This window comes from Mirounga leonina, unplaced genomic scaffold (assembly GCF_011800145.1).
Source record: "Mirounga leonina isolate KUSES-001 unplaced genomic scaffold, KU_Mleo_1.0 Mir_127, whole genome shotgun sequence".
Taxonomy (NCBI): Eukaryota; Metazoa; Chordata; class Mammalia; order Carnivora; family Phocidae; genus Mirounga; species Mirounga leonina.
In genome coordinates, this window is record NW_023270316.1 from 35,053,490 (window position 1) to 35,073,596 (window position 20,107).

Here is a 20,107-nt window from a genome sequence, read left to right on the forward strand (position 1 = left end):
AAGAAACATTAAAAGAAAAAAATAAATAAGCTTGGGAGCTCTGACCTAAGCTTAGTCAATTTACTAGTTTGGGAATTTGTATAAGTCATCTGATCTTTCTGGACCTTGTTTTTTTTCAGCTTTAAAAGGTTTTAATTAGAATGGGCAAATCACGGGCGCCTGGGTGGCTCAATTGGTTAAGCGACTGCCTTCGGCTCAGGTCATGATCCTGGAGTCCCAGGATCCAGTCCCGCATCGGGCTCCCTGCTCAGCGGGGGGTCTGCTTCCCCCTCTGCCCTCTTCCCTCTTGTGCTCTCTGTCTCTCATTCTCTCTCTCTCAAATAAATAAATAAAATCTTAAAAAAAAAAAAAAAGAATGGGCAAATCACTGAAATCCCCTTCAAGTCAGGTATTTACTCTCTTTAGAAGCAATGCATTATTGAACAGAATTTTGTCACATTAATTCCAGTGACACTCAAAGAACTTTAGTCACCATCTGATTCTGAAACAGTTTTTGTATAAAAAACAAATATGGCCAAGTAAGCTTTTAATCTAGGATCCAACTAGTAAATTAAGAAATGTTTCCTTCATATCAGTATTACTTTAACTTCTCTTATACAAGCAGATATTTGCACTTTCTAGGCTATAGAAGTAGTTGAAAACTTGCTAAATCAATTACAATGCCCTTCTGAAAAGAAATATATATATAGACTTGTTCTTTGGGAAGTGATTAAAATAATCTGATTTACAAGGTAGGTCATTTTAGAAAACGAAAACATTTGTGTATACGACAACAAGTATGCCTCACTTATGGGAAAGAAATTTGAGGCCAAACAACCATTGTCTCTTATAATTGCTATGCCATGGAGTAAGCTTTAAACACATTTCTTTAGAATTGTCATTGTTGAACATCATAACTGACCCCCCCCCCGGAGAAAAATTCATGTTTTAAACGTTGTGTCTTTTGCTGTGATTCGTCATCACAGAATTGTCATCACAGAATTTTGCTCAATCCTGCATGTCCACGTGAGACTCAGCATTTAGTGTGACCTTTGCATATGATCTACCTGGAAAATTTACAGAAGTTACACAAATCTGAAAGTACTATTATCACTGATGGTTAAAATGGTGTCCTAATGATCTGTAGACTTTGTGAACACTACTTGCTATTGCTTTTCCCAGCCCCCTGTTGCATTGAAATTTAATCGGTTTTCTGTATTTTTGCAGCGAAGCTGTCACGGGCAATAACATATTTTTGCATATGTATCAGTTTGGCTCTAGTGCAGATTTTTGTTCACACTGGACTCCTACTGATATGCACTGATTTAAGTCTAAAAATGAAACTTAATTTTATATAGCTTATAAGTAGTCCCTGGAGGGTATTGGATCTTAAAGCTAGTATTTTTCAGACATAATCAGCAGGAATAGGTAATGTATTACCATTAGGGACATTAGCAGCAACTGTAACAAAAGAAAACAGTAAACATAAATGCTCTTAGCAACTTCGTATGTTACAACAAATATTAATGTAAAATTACACAAATTAGAGTTGCGGTTTAACATTATTCAACATGTTTATTCATAATGATTGTTTCATATTTAAAGAACACCAAAATATTGTGTTTTGTCAGCCAAGGACAGTAATAGTTTAATAGTAATTTATTTTGAACAGCTACTGATAATACAACCAATCAACACATTAAGTGGTGCCAACATTGGCATCTTGCTAAATAATCTCTAGACACTGCACAGAGAGTGCATCTTTCAAAGATAAGTCAACAAGAGCAATCAGAGCAGAAAATTAGAATTTGGTATCTTAGAATTAAAATACAGCTAAACTAAAGTTTTAATTGGGGTGATCTAAAAGGGCACTTGATGTAATGATCTCTTTCATTTGTTACTAATTGTTTGTTCCTGATGAAGAAGAAACATACACAGGAATGTTGCTGAATTGAGTTAAGATGGCAGTTTCCTTAGCAGCTATGTTTTATTGTTAAAAACAAAAGAGTAGGGAGGGGCAAACAGCCATGTAGAAACCCTCCAGCTTGTTTCATTTCACAAGAATTACACCAGGAAATTCAGGGTCAGTTATAACAAACATGAAATAATTTATATGTGCTTGAAAAGAGAATAAAATGGCTTATGATAATGCTACATGGGTGAGCTGATCTAAGGGTACACCTCTATTGGGCTAACAAGTCAAGCCAGAGTGGTTCTGACTGCTTATGTTGTCTCCTGCAAGAAGGGTCCTATCTTAGAGTGTATTTACAAATGGCACCAACTTCCACTTCATTTATCATTTCAGTTGAAAATTTTAGTCTCTATGGGGCACCTGGTTGGCTCAGTTGGTTAAGTATCAGACTCTTGATTTCAGCTCAGGTCGTGATCTCAGGGTTGTGAAATTGAGCCCCATGTCAGGATCCACACTCAGTGCAGAGTCTGCTTGAGATTCTCTCTCTCCCACTCCCTGTGCCTCTCTCCTTGCTTGTGTGCTTTCTCTCTCTCTCTCTCAAATAAATAAAATAAAATCTTAAAAAAAAACAAAAAGAAAATTTCACAGACCAAGGCAAAATACCTTCCACTTCAAAAAGGCTTTTTGTATTGCTGAGCTGATGATAGAAATTTTAGCTCTAATTTTTACTAATAATTTTCTAAAGGATTTTGAGAGAGAGCATGTGCAGATTACTTTTTCTTTGTTTTCCATAATCTCATTTTCAAGAATCTCAGAATATTCCAAAATTTTTTAATTAGCAAAGAGTAAATCAACTTTCATGTATATCTCTTATACAAGAGATTCCATCATCTATTGTATAAATAAACTTTACTCTTACCGTATACTCTTGAGTTATACTGTCAAATAGTCCCCTAAAAGTTATTCTCAATTTATTATAACCATTTTAAATGACTTTTTAAAAAATAACACACTATTAAAACACTAGGTTTTGGATCCCTTACATATATGCCTCAAGAAAAAATATACCAGTACTATAATTTCTGTTCAACAAATTTTTAGAATCTTCTATATGGTAGGCACTCTCTGGACTCTGGGTGACATAGTACCAAATGAGAGAAAATGTCTCTGCCCTCATTTAGCTTTAGATCTAGATATCTAATTAAAAGCAATCAAACCTGCATGGCAAAAACATTTGTCTTCCTAATATGGTTTAATTAGATTTAGAAATTTTGTGCTTTAGTTGAAGTACTTGTCCTAGTGAATACAGAGTGAATATACAAGAATGAAAGAATTTGATAAGTTGGTTCTTTTTTAAAAATGCTTTCAAGTAATGAATGAAATGTGCTTTGCTCCAAAATATTACAATTTTGAATGCCTTCTTTTTATAGGGGCTCTTGAAAGTTGCCATAGATAATGCCAGAGCTCAAGAAAAACAAGTCCAACTGGAAAAAACAGAGCTGAAGATGGATTTTTTAAGGGAAAGAGAACTGAGGGAAACACTTGAGAAGCAGTTGGCTATGGAACAAAAGAATAGAGGTATTTCTGAACTTCCAAATAAGTGTAATACTTTCAATAAAATATTTAACAGAACAATACTATGTTTGGTGATTTACTATGAGACTACAGCTTTTTTGTTAATTTACTTATAGCTGAGGTTCACAGCAGGATTTGAATCCTGGGCTCATTGTAATTTTTCATCTCCAGAGTATATATGGTTTCTCTTCTGTTTGTACCTCAGGGAATTGAAATATATCTATTATATCATTAATCACATAATTTTTATTGCTCATAGAGCTTAACAAATAATTTTAAGATAAGAATGAGCTCTGATGACAGCCATGAAGAAAAATTTTATATTCATTCACAATTGCCCTTCGAAAAACTTAAGAGTTAAAGTCATAAAGCTAAAATAGAAAATACTGATTATTCAAGCGAAACAGATTTAGTAAGATATTTATCAACTGAAATTGAAGACTGATGAATATCTGAACAAATGACCAAAGTTGAGTGTTTGTATAATTTTCTTTCTGAATGCCTCATTTTCATCCAACAAGGTCAAATACACATTAGTGTAGAAATCAATATGAATTTTTATTGGTTAAAAATAATGATATTACCAATCTATGAATTGCTTCTTCTAACACACTTTACAGTGCATGTATAGATAATTTTGAAGGTCATTCATATTTGTGTGTTTATATTATGTATGAGATTAAGAGTATTTTCTTTAAAACCAACTTTCCCTTTGCCTCAACTATAAGATACTCCTAAATACTCTAGAGGGGGAGCACCTATTCCCTCATCTAATAAGTATCCAATAAAAATATTCCACGTATCCTCCTTTTATATGTCTGATACAGTCATTTGAAAATCATTGTTTCTCTTTTGTTTTTCAAACCAGCAAGACTTGGTAGGTTTTTACATTAGTTACTATGAAGCAATAGCTAGTGGGTTCCTGGGACGAGGCTAATTTGGGAAAACCATCATCACCCTTGTATAGCATTCATCTAGATAATGTGATGTCACATAGATTTAGGTACCAAAGTAATCAAAACAAGATAAACATTGATAATGGGATGTGTTCTTTGTGAATAATGAAGATTGGTCAAAGGGTTCATTATATAGAACCATCTTCCATGAGATAGCCATGTCTTGATTTTGTTCTCACTTGGAGAAGTCTTTTATTATTATTATTATTATTATTATTATATTATTATTATTATTTTCTGACAAGACTTACAGTTAGACCCTCGAATTCCTAAAGTAATCTTTTGGTTACTTGAGAGAACTTTAGAATTTTACTGGTTCAAATCATTTGGAGGACTTACATTGTTTTTTTTCTTTAACCACTAGAGGGCAAAACACTTCACAGATCACATCATGATCCTCCCATTTAATTAATTGTGAACAATAAATTAAAGGTAATAGCTATCAATAATTATCTATTATAAATGTATCTATTGAAGTAGTGTACTACCCTGAAGAGAGAACATGGCAATACCATTCGGTTCAATCACAGAAGAGGAAACAATAAGCAGTCAATGACAAGACACTGGGTATTGAGCTTTTAGTCCCATGGAAGTTTACAATCCAAATAAGTAATTCAGAAATTACTGTTTATTTTCAAAGACACTTATAAGCAATCATCTTTGGAAAGGGATACAGTAGGCAAATGATTTTGTTAAGATAAGCATATGATTTTCACCCTATTAAGTAAAGGAAATTAGCATTTATTCGAAACCGGTTTTATTTTTATTAAAAGACTGTAGCCAACGTACATTTTGATAAAAAAGAAGTCTCTGTTAATATGTATTACCAGCAACAATAAACTCAACAAGTTAATGGTTTGCCACCTTAATAGTATTAATAATTATAAAAACGGGACATATGAAGATTAGAAATTGAAACAAATTCTTACTTGACCCTTTATTACTTTGTTTTATATTTTGACTAAATACTATATTAAATAAAAAATGTTGTTATTCTTTCATCTGTAGTAAGAAATCAAATAGTAAACTTGGAATGACTACTCCCTATGACTAAGTCTACCAAAAGGATATTCTCATACTGATTCTGTCATATTCACATTCACATCCACAATGTTTATCAACCAGGAAAAAAAACCAAAAAAACATTTGGGTGTTCCCCGTATGCTAACTGCTTACCTTATATATATTGTAAAAGCTAAAATAATTATGATACTGAAAGTATAATTAACGTACATTTTGTGAACAACATTTATTTGTTACTATTTATTGATTACATATTATATACAAATGTTTAAATTGTCTAGTAGGAGAAAATGTATCATAATTAACTTTTTGTATCATAATCTAGTTTTGTATATAAATACCACATTATTGTAAGCAGTCGCACATTAGTATTATCAGTGAGGTTTTATATTCCATCAGATTTCAGCAGAGTAAAACATAATTCTTGAAATATGTTGTAGTGCATATAAATTTCTTTGAAGAAATTATTGATATCTCTGGGCAAATTACAATAGCTTCATCCCCCCATAAGATAGCTTCTATGTTAATAATTAAGAATATTAACTCATTATATACAATATTATTTATTGCATTTTTTTTTAATTTCAAGAAAAATTTCTTAAAAACTAATTGGTGTAACTTTTCGCAAAACAACTACAGGGGAAATGCTCCATTTACTATTCAAAATTGGTGCTTCATTGAGAGATAGGAGGCATGCTTATAAAGGTTTGCATTATTCTAACTACTCTGCACTATTCTGATTCAAGGGCAGAGACTAATCCACAAAATTCTTTTAATCAGGCTTCCTTTATCAGTGTATATAAATATTTACTAAAATTAATTTCCCCTTAAACCTGTCTCTACATATGACAATTAAAGGCATCTTTTTTTAAAAATTTTTTTTATTCTTATGTTAATCCCCATACATTACATCATTAGTTTTAGATGTAGTGTTCCATGATTCATTGTTTGTGCATAACACCCAGTGCTCCATGCAGAATGTGCCCTCCTCAATACCCACCACCAGGCTAACCCATCCTCCCACCCCCCTTCCCTCTAGAACCCTCAGTTTGTTTTTCAGAGTCCATCGTCTCTCATTGTTCGTCTACCCCTCCGATTTCCCCCCCTTCATTCTTCCCCTCCTGCTACCTTCTTCTTCTTCTTTTTTTCTTAACATATATTGCATTATTTGTTTCAGAGGTACAGATCTGAGACTCAACAGTCTTGCACAATTCACAGCGCTTACCAGAGCACATACCCTCCCCAGTGTCAATCACCCAGTCACCCCATCCCTCCCACTCCACCCCCCACTCCAGGAACCCTCAGTTTGTTTCCTGCGATTAAGAATTCCTCATATCAGTGAGGTCATATGATACATGCCTTTCTCTGTTTGACTTATTTCGCTCAACATAATACCCTCCAGTTCCATCCACGTCGTTGCAAATGGCAAGATCTCATTCCTTTTGATGGCTGCATAATATTCCATTGTATATATATACCACATCTTCTTTATCCATTCATCTGTCGATGGACATCTTGGCTCTGTAATATAATAGTTCAAGGCTAAATAAAAATTGGCCTCCTTGGATGGTTCACTGGGATTTTATTTTAGGTAAAGGTGGGATTTTTTTAACTTCCTCTGCAGAGGTAGGCTCCATCCAGCACCTGGGGCAGGGGGAGGGAGGAAGAATATTATAAAAATCATAGATCATTTGTAAGCATGTGTAAGTTGGAACATTGCAAAAACTTTTTAAAATAAAATATACAAACACTCTTTTCTAGCCATAGTTCAAAAAAGGCTAAAGAAGGAGAAGAAGGCAAAGAGAAAATTACAGGAAGCGCTTGAATTTGAGACTAAGCGGCGGGAACAAGCAGAGCAAACACTAAAACAGGCAGCTTCTACAGAGAGTCTCAGGGTCTTAAACGGTAAGAGGGGGCATCTTTATGCCTGGCTAACTAACATTCACTTTTTAGCACTCAAAGGACAATTTAAACCTGTGTTTGTGGTTTTATATCTTTATCTGTATATCTAGTGATTCATTAAACTGTGCGCCTAGCTGAAAGCTTGGTGGGCAGTAGTCCCACTTGTTGGGGCAATGCTTGGTTTCATAGGGGCTTTCACCCTCTTTTTTTGGCTTAACTCCAGTATCTGGGACCTGACCTCGCTTTCCTGTTTAGCTGAGTCTGTCTCTACTGAAATAGGATAAAATATTAATCGGAGAACGTCCCAACCCCATCCCACGTTATGAACAATTTTGTGTTACTTATTTCTCTCTTCAAATATTTTGATAATTCTTGTGGTTCTAGTCTTTGTTCAACCTTTAAAAGATGACAAAGATTTATGTAATTTTAATTCAGCACCAAAGTAACAGGTTGCTCTTTTTTTTTTTAAAGGACAATAGCATCAAATGAAATATGTGTCACTCTTACCTTTCTGTGCTTTTAGACTCTCTGACCCCAGAGATAGAAGCTGACCGCAGCGGCAGCCGAACAGATGCTGAAAGGACAATACAAGGTAGGAATTTGCAAAAGGCTATAAATCTAGATCTTGCTATATGAGTTTTTCCTCAGCTTTAGCCTGCTATTCAAGCATGTAGCCTACCATCTGGGCCACATCAAAACAAGTTCAAACAAGGTCAAGTTCATCTTGCTTGTTTATATGAGTGAATTCATTTTGTGCTGATAGATTTTCTTTAAATTAACAGGTCATTTCTGTTTATACAATGCAATTAAAAAGGAATAATTAATTTTAAACAATGTATGATTTAATCTTGGACACAGTAAATGTGCTTTTATCGAATGCTTGAATCCCAGTCTCACTCAGGAAGGGTTTATAAGTTCTATACCATCTGAATAAAAGCATGGGTTAATCAAATAGGTAGTTCTTAAATTTGAAAATTCCTCCTTCTCATTTTTGTGACAGATACTGCAAGGTACGTGCAAAATAGACTGGTTGAATGTTAACAATAAATAAGACTGTTCAGTCCTCTGTGGATTTTCTGAATGTTCTCTATGCCATTATATACATTTTAATAACACAAATGTGCTGAGCAAAATCATATATAGAATACTAAAGGGAGTTGTATTAAACACTCAGAAGAGCTAAATATGTATATTGCCGAGACCATACTATTAGGAAAGAACAAGATCTGAAGGTAACATTTATAGTCTAACATCTATTCTAGGCAATAAACTCAGTCTAACAACATGAATACTAAACAGTACAAAGAGCATTTGTTTTCTATTTTAAGTGAAGATGGTTCTTCAAAGAGAAGCCTAAAATGATTAACTGCTATAATCCTCCCAATTGCTTTTATTTTGCATTTTAAGCTCAGTCATTTTGGGGATATTGTTTGACATTAATTGTGCTACTCAATCAGCTCCGAAAGTGTCAGCTTTGGTTTAGTGTAAAGGAAATATACTTTTGTAAAGTATCAGATATGCAGTAAGTAAAAATCAGAAACTTGCAGGAACATTTCTGAAGAATGTTTTTGCCTATATTTATTTTACCTAAAACCATGATAATTATTTTTTAAATCCTGAGGTTCAAACCAATTGTTTTTTTGAGATACCTCCTTGTGTATACAAGATTAATGCAATTGTAGATGTAGAGAAGACTTTTTTTAGAGCACTATGGATATCAGCAAAATTATGTGTGTGTGTGTGCATCTATAATCTATTAAAATCATAAGATTTCTGTTGCATCTCTTTTAAAAATTGCATACACATGTTAACAAATTAGTAATAGCAAAGCCAGTCCTCTTTATCAGGAATGATAATTTCAATCAGATCAATATAAATATCAGCCCTGATTTGTGTGCCGGGGACCACTCATGCATTAACATAGCCAGTGGCCAAAGGGGGTCTAAGAAAGCACATGAGTCTCCGGGTAGATGTGACATATAAATTGTCTGGTATCTACAACAAATCAATCCAAGAAAAATTATAGACAATATATTCCTGCATATTAATGGAAGATTTGTTGTCAATGTTAAGAAGTGATTAGGCAATGATTAAACACTTTGCATAGTTAACATTATGTCAACATTATTCCAGGAATTTGCTATCAGTAAAATTTTGGTCATCAATAAGGCTATAGTTATTTTAATTTGAGCAAAACTCACATGTATTCAGATATACACTTTAATATGCATAAAGTCTTGCTTGATAAGGTTGAAGTTTTGACAACTCCTATTTTCTACTGTGATTTGCTTATTCCAAGTAAAATTTTAAATCATAAATTGCCTTCCTTTTGCTATCCAAAATGCTCTCCGTTGGGTAACAAAGAAAACCCACCCAAACAACTTTATAATTAAGGCAATAAAACATTTGAAGAACAGTTATACATAGTGATTTAAAGCCAAATATAAATGATTATGGAGTTATTTAATGCTTTGCTTTAGTTGTAATATAAAATCTTAATCATTGAATTCATTCATTCAGCCAGTCAATTAAAAATGTGTTCCTTAATTCTAATGTGAACAATCAGTAATACTCTACTTTTTGTATACTTATCCTTGGATTTAATGGTTTTGTTATATTGTTCAAAATGCACAGTTTTCAATAAAACCCTTAACTCATATTCATGGTTTTAATTAGATAATATGATTTGTTTCTCAAATGTGATAAAAAACATTGTGGATGAATCTGTATTTTTATGTTTTAGTTGCCAAAAAGTTATTTTACTAGGAGTTGAACCCCCCAAGACTTTTAAAATACCAGGCAGACCCAAGAGATCATCTTTTGCTACTCTAATCCCACTAAATAAGCTCATTTGGCCCTGTGAGCCTTTTTTTTCAAACCTTAGACTAAATGAATACATTTAGAAGCCAACAGAACAAAATTAACTGTGAACAGAAAAAAATCAAAGATAAAAAACTAGTTAAATTTTGAGTCGAAGCACAACAATGGGAAAGGCAAAGAAGAAAGAAATAGAACTCATTGCTAATTTGTGAAATGGTCTATGTCATGCATTTGGGGAGCCATGAGCACCTGCTGCATCACAGTATAAGAACGACACAAATATGGCCTCTTCCTCCCTTTGCTTTCTTCGTCTTGGCGCCCCCAAGCCCAGGTGTTATGATACTCTGCATATTCTTTCTTGCTCCCGGTCTAACCATAAGTGAAATTATTCTCTGTTCCAAAATAAACTCAACTTAATTAGGAAAGACAAAGGAAACGCACATTTCTTTATGCTTGCCATGTATTTATTTATTTTTAACATTCTGGCAATAAATAAATGCCATGCTTGGCCCAAGAGTTAGTCACCTAGAAGTTGGGCACTTAAATACTGCTCAAGTGCCAGGTAATTACCCCCAAATAAGCACCTCAGTTTAGTTAGACTAAACATTGCCTCATTGGCATTTAGTACCACCGTTTCTGTAAAACTATAGAGGAGGGGAGGAGGGAATCAGACAGCAGTTTAGAAAATATTCCTGAGCAAAGAGGCCCTAAATAATTTATGATAAGTAAAGTAAATCAGCTCATCCTACACAAGGATAAATTCTTCATTGTTGATATTTCTAGTAGCTAACTCAAAATTCATGAGTTTAGTGGCAATATTGTGGTTAGAGAATAAACATCAAAAACTTTAAAAAAAAAACTTGTTTTAGGAGCTGAATTATATGGGGATTAACTCTTATGCCTTGAGTCTTGCAGATTTATATGGCATGATTTGTATTGGAAAATTTTATCTTACTTTAAAGCTTTTTGTAAGATCTTTTGAATATGCAGAGTAGACTGAGTTGATATAAATACTCGTTGGGCACTTTTTTGGACTAGTTAATAAATATCTTCCAAAACCCATTCTGCCCCCACACATATAAATGCCCATCCCCACACTATCTGCAGCCAAATCTAGAATATGATAGCTTTCTTGAGCTACATTCTAATTTCTTCTTAATCTCTCTCCCTGGACAATGGCACCCACTTAAATGGTTTATTTAACTGATATGTTTTGACAATTAATATATATATATATTAATAAATATATATATATATCTCCAGCCCATTCAGACATTTCTTAAGAGGTCCAGGTAATATCCAGCTTTATTTGGCTGTCTCACAGAAGCCTCAAGGTCAAGTGCACAAAACCAAAACGATCGTGCACCCCCTGCACACCTGTCTTCATCCTATGTTCCTTCTCTCTGGAACCTTCATCTGCCCAGTCCAGCCTCCCCCTTAATTTATACTGAGGAAGAGCAGAGCACGCATTTCCCTCCCTCATCCTCCACACCCAGTTACAGCTCTTTCCCCTTGTCCTGGAACCCTCTCATCTTTTTTGATTTCCTGAAAGCCCCACATCTTTCTCCACCTATCAGGGACATAGTTCCTTCCTCCTTGCCTTTACTTACCCAACCTTGAAATCTCTTAGAAGTTACTGCTTCCAGGAATGCTTCCCAGACCACCCCTGCCCCTCCAGCACCTCCCCATCCCCTGGGTCTAATTCTACCTCTTCAAGGGTCTTACCATACTTTTCACTTCTCCACAATCACCGACTGTGCATTTGTAATGCCTTGCTCAGTGTCTTCTTCCTCTCTCTGGAAGATAGCTGAGCAGAGCGTGAACCATGTCTATTTTGGTCACTACCGTGGACCTGTATGTTTGACACATATATACGAATGTGTCAGATGTTTGTGCCGTATTTACAGTGCTGAATGTTCGATATATCGTGAAAGGATGTATCAACCATTGTTGACTTAGAACCTGTTTGATCTTGTGAATGCCAAGGGTCCTCATTATTCTGACATTTCTCAGACTTTGGATGGAGAGACTGATGTGAGGAAGTGAAGGATAATATAATTCTACCTGGGAAAGTCAGAAATACAAATTCTGGCAGAATTAATTTTCGTATCTGATTGCTGAATTAACAATATGTGTTTTTGCTTCTTATATGTGTGTGTAATGTTACTTTTTTGTTTGCACATTCAATGTAAGATTTGGATTCTGTGAATATTCACTTACACTCACTTTTTTCCATTTTAAATTTGTATTTAATTTAACATGTTATAGATACATTTCTTAAATAATACTTTCATCTTTTGTTTAATGTACTTTAACCTTATGCTTCTTTTTTGATTTCTTATAATTTTACATGATTAAATCTTCTTGATAAATTATTTAGGTTATCAATATATAGACACAAACTATAACATAGGACAATCATGGATTAGTGCTGTTTTATCTATGTCTTTTATCAATTTCTGAAGAGTCTGGAAAGTTAACTTTCAAAGTAGTAGCTTTGGTTTCTTTTTAAGAAAACCCATCTTTTTTTTTTTTTCCATTTATTTTTTTTATTCTTATGTTAATCTCCATACATTTCATCATTAGTTTTAGATGAAGTGTTCCATGATTCATTGTTTGTGCATAACACCCAGTGCTCCATGCAGAATGTGCCCTCCTCAATACCCATCACCAGGCTAACCCATCCTCCCACCCCCCTCCCCTCTAGAACCCTGTTTGTTTTTCAGAGTCCATCGTCTCTCATGGAAAACCCATCTTTTTAAACCAAAAAAGAATTGGTAAAATCAATGGAAATGTGGACCATAGTTCCTCTGACATCTTAGAATATCTGCAAGTTATGCTTGCAAAATCTTGACTTCACTCGAGAGTACATCTCTTTTATTTATATCCAATGGCCATAATCAAAACTGTTTGGCTTTTTATTCTTTTTTTGACTGATCTTAGATCATAGAAAATCAAATACTCTTCCAATAAAAGGACATAAAAGACTTGCCTTCACATTAACAATCTTTTTTTTTTCCAATTAAAAAATATCTCCTTTCTGCTTCCTAGATATTTGAAGATACATGCTGAATTTAAAAATTGTTTATTTTTCAACAAATATTTGTTGAACACTGATGGCATGCCAAGTACACTTTTATGATGTTATTGCCTTAGCATTAGGAAAGGACTTTAAAGATCAATTAAAACTCTTCATTTTGCAAACAAGGAAAGTGAGACTTAGGGAGGGCACATGACTTGTTAAAGGTTATATCATGAGTTAATCAGAGCTGGGAATGTAACTCAGTTCAGTTGCTTTTCACATTCCCTTATTTTCTCCTGATTATTTTTAGATTAGGATTGTTAAAATGTGCTTTTCTTGCTTTTTTAAAATATGTGATTATTATTATTGTTTGTTTAGTAACTTACAGTTTCAAAGCATCATCATGCATATCATTCTTATGAGTGGAATTTATATCTTTTATCAAAATTTTGTATTGAACCAAATGTTTTAGCACTCATTGAATTTCCCCGTAATACACTTTTCGTTCATTTAGACTTAGGGATATAATATGGTAAGTGGAACTATTTGCTTATTAAAATAGTGAGGTAGATTTGAAACTGATATTTTTGACCCTTTCCTATATATTTTAATTTAAAGGTGAGATAACTAAAGTTCAGAGTGGCTAATTAATATTCTCACATTTACACTATGAGTTAGTGGGGTCACAGACATTTGAATCCATATTTATGCCTCCAAAGTCCTTGTTCTATCCCCCATGCCTTGCTGTCTAGACTTCTCTCCCTTCTAGAATAACTACTCCCATGCCTGTCACCCAATTTGAATAGTTAGCACATTGTCTGTTAATGACTTAAGAAGTTCAAAACAGTCTACTGACAGGCACTAGAGAATGATATACAATTGTATTGTATATACAAATGTATTGTGTATACAATACATTGTATACAGATGATATACCAAAAAAAAGGTTTTCTTTCCAGCTTTTTACTTTTTAATCCATCATTATGCCTATACCATGTTTATAGACACTTCCAGACACACTGGGGAAAACTCACTCTTTAGTGAAGAAAACAAAGTAGCAATAAAAGATACTATGAAATTAATCATATTTAGATAAAAGATTTATCCACATCCCTACCACTGAACATGCAGTGAACTTAAGATAAATTTAAAATCAGACACAAATCTAATTGTGACTTAATATAAGACATTTGGAGAGCCTCTTCATTTCTTTTGTAGTATGTGTCTGAACAGAGTTATTAAATGCTAATCCAAGACTTTTACCCTGTAATGGCCCTAAATTGAAACTTACTTAAACTTACCACTTCCAAAATCTTTTTGAAAGTATTGTTTAAATTTAATTTCATATAATTGTCTTATGCACATTTCTATTTTTAATACTTAAAAAAAGACCCTTAAGTTTAATGTAGAAGTGGGGGTTCTTTTAGGCACAGCTACAGAACTAGCAATTAAGAGAGCTAGGAGTTAGGTCTCGATTCAAATCTCTGCTCCATTTTTTTTCCCCATGTTAGTAATTGCTTAACCACAGAGAGTTGTTAGAAGGATTAAATAAAATAATCCATGTAAGGCACTCAACATGTACTGGACGATAGTATGCATACAGTTAAGTTTTAGCTGTTAATATTACATTTTATTATTGTGAGTTAACATATTTACAGTGCCTAGCAACTGATGAACACTGAAGCTATTATTACTCTGATATATAATTTACTTTCCTTTTTTCAGAAAATTGATCTTTATAATATCATGTTGATTTAGTCCCCTAGTAAAGTGTTTGTAGAAATTTTTAAGAATGTTTTTGTTATTGGAACCTAACTTTTCATATTTGACGATGTTTTTATTTAGCTTAAAAGAGGGAAGGGGAGGGTTTTATGAAAAGAAAGAAAGAAAAAAGGAAAAAAAGAGGTTGATCAAAACTGGTTTCCAGACTGCTTGCACTGTATATTGACTATTGTTGAGTCACTTACAAATAATGTAATTACCATCAGGATCACCTCAAACTCTTTTTCGTGATCTTAAAAACATAAATAAATATTAGAATTATATTACTATGAACAAAACAAAACAATAATAAATTTACTTCTAGTCTCCTGGCACTGGTTTCTGGTGTTTGGCAGCATTTCAATGCAGCTAATCAATTTGAGACAGCATTGATTAAGTTGAACAAAAGATGATATTGATTGCAGGCTGTAACCAATAAACAGGCTATTGTTCCATAGTTATCATAGGTCATTGTTAACTACTCATTTAACTAGACAGAGTTATTATTATTAAATAAAAAGTCTCAGAGACTTTTAGAATAATGTTTTCTTATAATTTCAGTATATTATTCTTTTAAGAAATATATAATAAAGGAAATCTTGTTTCTGAACATCGGTGGCTGTGTTTAAACACCAAATGCTGAAGGCCTTTTATAGGTTTTTGTTGGAAATGGTTTCTTACATAATTTAAACTAATTATACATGAAATAAGACATAGCGGGCAGTTAAGTATGAAGTTGCTGAAAATAGTAATAAGATATAGTTGATTATAACTATTACTTACAAAAATTATTTTCAATGTATTATTTCCATAGACCTAATCTTCTAAACTCTGGGTTCTTATGGGGGAAAAGCATGATTTTCATTATTATGTTTGTGTTGAGCTGTGACATAACACAAGGTTTTGTCCTGTCCTTTCAATTCTTACTCCATTGCCCAAATATTATGCAGATTAAATTAAGGCAAAATGATCGGGCTTGGTGTGTAATATAGTTGACATCATTTTTCCTTAGTATATGCAGTATAATAGGTGGTAGCTTCTATGACAATTCAGAGGATATAGGGAATATCAGGAATAATTAATTAGAGTTGGAGATTTAGAGAGGGTAAAAAGGACATTGTACGACTAAATTATGATTAAGTATTGAAACAGACCAATTATTTATAGAAAATACAGTGCTTTGTTAGAATAGATACAACTGAATTAAACTGGCTTTTTCATGAATGTGTTTGTGGCTTGGCTTGAATACTGTCTGAAGACCATAATCAAAGAACAGTGATAAATGGAAATTGGGAAAGGTATTAGCAGGGGGCCTGAAAGATCAATCCTAGATCCATTTTGATTTAACATCATAATTAGTGATATGGAACAGTGGTTAAACAGAGTGCATCAATGAAATTCACAGATGATCCTAATTTAGAAGGCGTAACATACATCTGTGTAGACAGTGTAAGTATGCAATAGAAATTTAGGGAAGTTAGGAATCTCAGGATGAATGAAATGAGATTACCTTTGTAAGAAAGAAAATTTAATTTTAAGATCTGTGAGGTTAAAAAAAAATTGTAAAGCTCAACAAATGTCAGTGATAATGTGTGTCCGCTTACAACTTTTCATAGTTCTGTACTAACAATGAGCAGCTGTAGGACTGAGAGAAATGTCAGAGGATAGGTAGAAAAATAAGCCTCTGTCATTTTAATATTATATATATTTTTATTAATGATATTTTTATTAGTATGAATACCAGTTGAAGAAATTGGTTTTTCATTGTGATCAATGCATTCCATTAATTTCTTATTTTGATAGTATATTTTCATCTTCAGTTTTAAGAAAAATTTATTTAAAATAAGTTTTTGCATTGAGTCTTTTTACCTTTATTATCAAAAGAAAAAAATGATGACCATTATGTCCAATTAACTTGCTCACTGACGATTGTTGCAATAGAAACCATATGTGATGTCTACCAAACCTGAAGAGGATTACCATTTTGAAATATAGATTAGAACTAACTCTAGTGGTTCATGTTCACATAGCCTGCTTCCCCTTTTTGTATCCACTCTTAGACAGTGATAGTGGCCTGGCCATCTAAGAGAACCTCTAGTAAATATTCACAGTAATTTCTTTGAGATGGAACATAAATAGATTTTTATTTTCTGAAAAATATTATTTATACTCCAGGAGTTATAAAAGTTATCTGAAAACATTTAAATTACAGAAAAAGAATCTCCGCTTTAAAGTCTATTCACTAAATTACAGGATTTACATGCACAAAATAAAAAAATTGGTACATAAACACCTGGTGATGGAAAGTATGTCATCAATTTTGATAGCATGTATGTTTAGACATTCAAGATATCTAACACCCTTTGCTATAAATTCTTCTTTAAAAAAATAAGACATCATCATTTAGACTATAAATGTAAAAACGCTTATGGTGCATTATTCCATCTCCCATAGTTAGGGACAGAATGCAGACATGCCACAGTAGTGTTTTTTATTTCAACTGTTTGAACCATATTAATGAGAACATCATTTTGGAGAACTAATTATTTCTATTTGTCTTGTGTCACACTTTCTAATTCCCCTATATTAGCACAGCCAAAGCAAATTAATTGCTTTTCCAGCAGTTGAACCTTGTCCAAGAGTGAGCTCACATTCCCTTCCAGTTTCCCTGTTTCTGAGAGTGCATTGTGTCAGAAATTTCTCTTGATACTAAACATAGTCTAGAGAATATCTTTACAGATTTCTGTGCACTCACTTGATGAAATTTATAAGTTTAAGTGACCCGCCAGGAAAGATAAAGTTCTTAGCTGCAAGATTATACATCAAAACAGTTAAAGTGAAATTAAAATTAAATGAATGAATCTCACTGAAGCAAAAAAAGCAGTAATTAATGGTTCCCTTAATTGTCTTCATAAAATATTTGCATGGGTCTAATTTGCATAATTTGCATGTATTAATTAATCTTTCAAAGGAATTTTGTGCTGAGAGAAGCCAAAAAATCTCTTTGTTTTATTTAACATCTAATGAAATATTTATCTTCTTTAATGAACTTCTCATCTTCATTAAAATAAAAATTGCGCAAGTTTGTATGTTTTAAATGTTTTTATAATTGAAGTATTCAAAAAATCTCTTTAGACTTACAACAGCTGAAAAACAAACACATTATTTAACATTCAGTATCATTTTAACAACAGCAATACTTTAAAAAAAAAGGAAGTCCAATTTCACTTTCTGAAAGGTGGCAAAGCATTTGGTAAATGAATAAATGAATACAGCTATTTGGTTTTAAAAGTAAGATTTACAAAGGCCTGATCATTTCTTTCAATGGTAATATTATTTTTATGGTTGAAATAGTGGGCAACTAGAGGGTATATATGAGAAAAATCAGTATGTTTAATTGTTTGGGAAATAGTTCATTGGTTGAAAATATTTTAACTGGTTCAAAGAAATTAGTCCATTAAAATCCACTTGCTATTATTAACAACTCCTAGATTGACTGACAATATTTCCTGGTAGGAGCTATATGGTTCCAACTTTATTCTAAATCTGACTGCTGGAGATTTGCAGCAGGGTTTTCTCCACTCACAAACTGAGATCATAGTGAAGACCAAGAGACGTGCCTTGGAAGGAATGAAATTCAAAATTTCATCAAGTGCCAAATAGTACATATTCACGAAAACTAGGGAAGAGTGTGGGGAGAGAGCCCAGAAGTTAAACAGACACAAGGGAAGGGAAATTGATGATTCGTTAATGGTATTCATTCTTTTTGATTCAAAAGTGATACAGAACAGGGGCGCCTGGGTGGCTCAGTTGGTTAAGCGACCGCCTTCAGCTCAGGTCATGATCCTGGAGTCCCGGGATCGAGTCCCGCATCGGGCTCCCTGCTCAGCAGGGGGGTCTGCTCCCTCCGACCTCTGACCCTCTTCCCTCTCGTGCTATCTCTCATTCTCTCTCTCAAATAAATAAATAAAATCTTAAAAAAAAAAGTGATACAGAACATTACAAAGAAGAACATCAGTTAACATTTTCTAAAGCAATTTAAAGTTTGCACAGCTTTCTCACATACATCATTTTTGTTTATCTTCTCCTCAAGCCCATTTTATATTTGAGAAAACTAAGGCACACGAACATAAAGCAGATTTCTTGGAATCAAACCATGAACTCAGGACCTCTGAGTCCTTTTGACTCCAAATGCCTTGCTCCTATGTGACATCAATCTTTTTATCTCATGATAATTTATTAAGTGGCTATGAGTGACTAAATACTAAGCCAGATAATGAGGGTGGGCTTAAATTTTTAAGGATTAAGATTCAAAATGCAAATATATAGTTCTTTCCATGTAAAGTTTAGTAATGAGATAAAATCAATTAAATTGACTTTGGTTTCCTCTAGGATCATCTTTAGGGAAGCAAAAAGGCATTTTCATTAGGCCATGGACATTTCTTAGCCCTGCAAACACTCTCATGATTTGCAGTTTCTCATGAAGTTTTCCCTAATATAAAAGGAAAAATTAAATCTATTTGGTGACAAAAATAGTTATTAGTCAGTTGCAAAATAAATGCCAATACAGATTTTTCCCTAAAAATGATAATTTATTTAATAAATAACTGATTTCTAAAGGATTAAGGTTTAACATTAAGATGACTTAGTTTTTTTTTTTTTTATTTTATTCTTATGTTAATCCCCATACATTACATCATTAGTTCTAGATGAAGTGTTCCATGATTCATTGTTTGTGCATAACACCCAGTGCTCCATGCAGAACGTGCCCTCCTCAATACCCATCACCAGGCTAACCCATCCTCCCACCCCCTTCCCCTCTAGAACCATCAGTTTGTTTTTCAGAGTCCATCGTCCCTCATGGTTCGTCTACCCCTCCGATTTCCCCCGCTTCATTCTTCCCCTCCTGCTACCTTCTTCTTCTTCTTTTTTTTTTTTTTTTCTTAACATATATTGCATTATTTGTTTCAGAGGTACAGATCTGAGATTCAACAGTCTTGCACAATTCACAGCGCTTACCAGAGCACATACCCTCCCCAGTGTCTATCACCCAGTCACTCCATCCCTCCCACCCCACCCCCCACTCCAACAACACTCAGTTTGTTTCCTGCAATTAAGAATTCCTCATATCAGTGAGATCATATGATACATGTCTTT

The 20,107-nt window shown here is 33.5% G+C and overlaps 1 protein-coding gene across 2 annotated transcripts in view; it reads left to right on the top strand.

Annotated features, from left to right (window-relative positions):
* The window catches only part of DACH1 (dachshund family transcription factor 1), a 425,922-nt gene that overhangs the window by 380,029 nt on the left and 25,786 nt on the right, over window positions 1–20,107 (top strand). The window contains exons 8-10 of one of the 2 annotated variants that reach the window (XM_035003251.1): window positions 3,322–3,469; window positions 7,207–7,350; window positions 7,871–7,939. In XM_035003251.1, the coding sequence (XP_034859142.1) occupies window positions 3,322–3,469; window positions 7,207–7,350; window positions 7,871–7,939 (361 nt within the window). Of the gene's footprint in view, window positions 1–3,321; window positions 3,470–7,206; window positions 7,351–7,870; window positions 8,930–20,107 lie in introns of those variants that run through there. The other variant, XM_035003250.1, reaches the window with a different exon arrangement.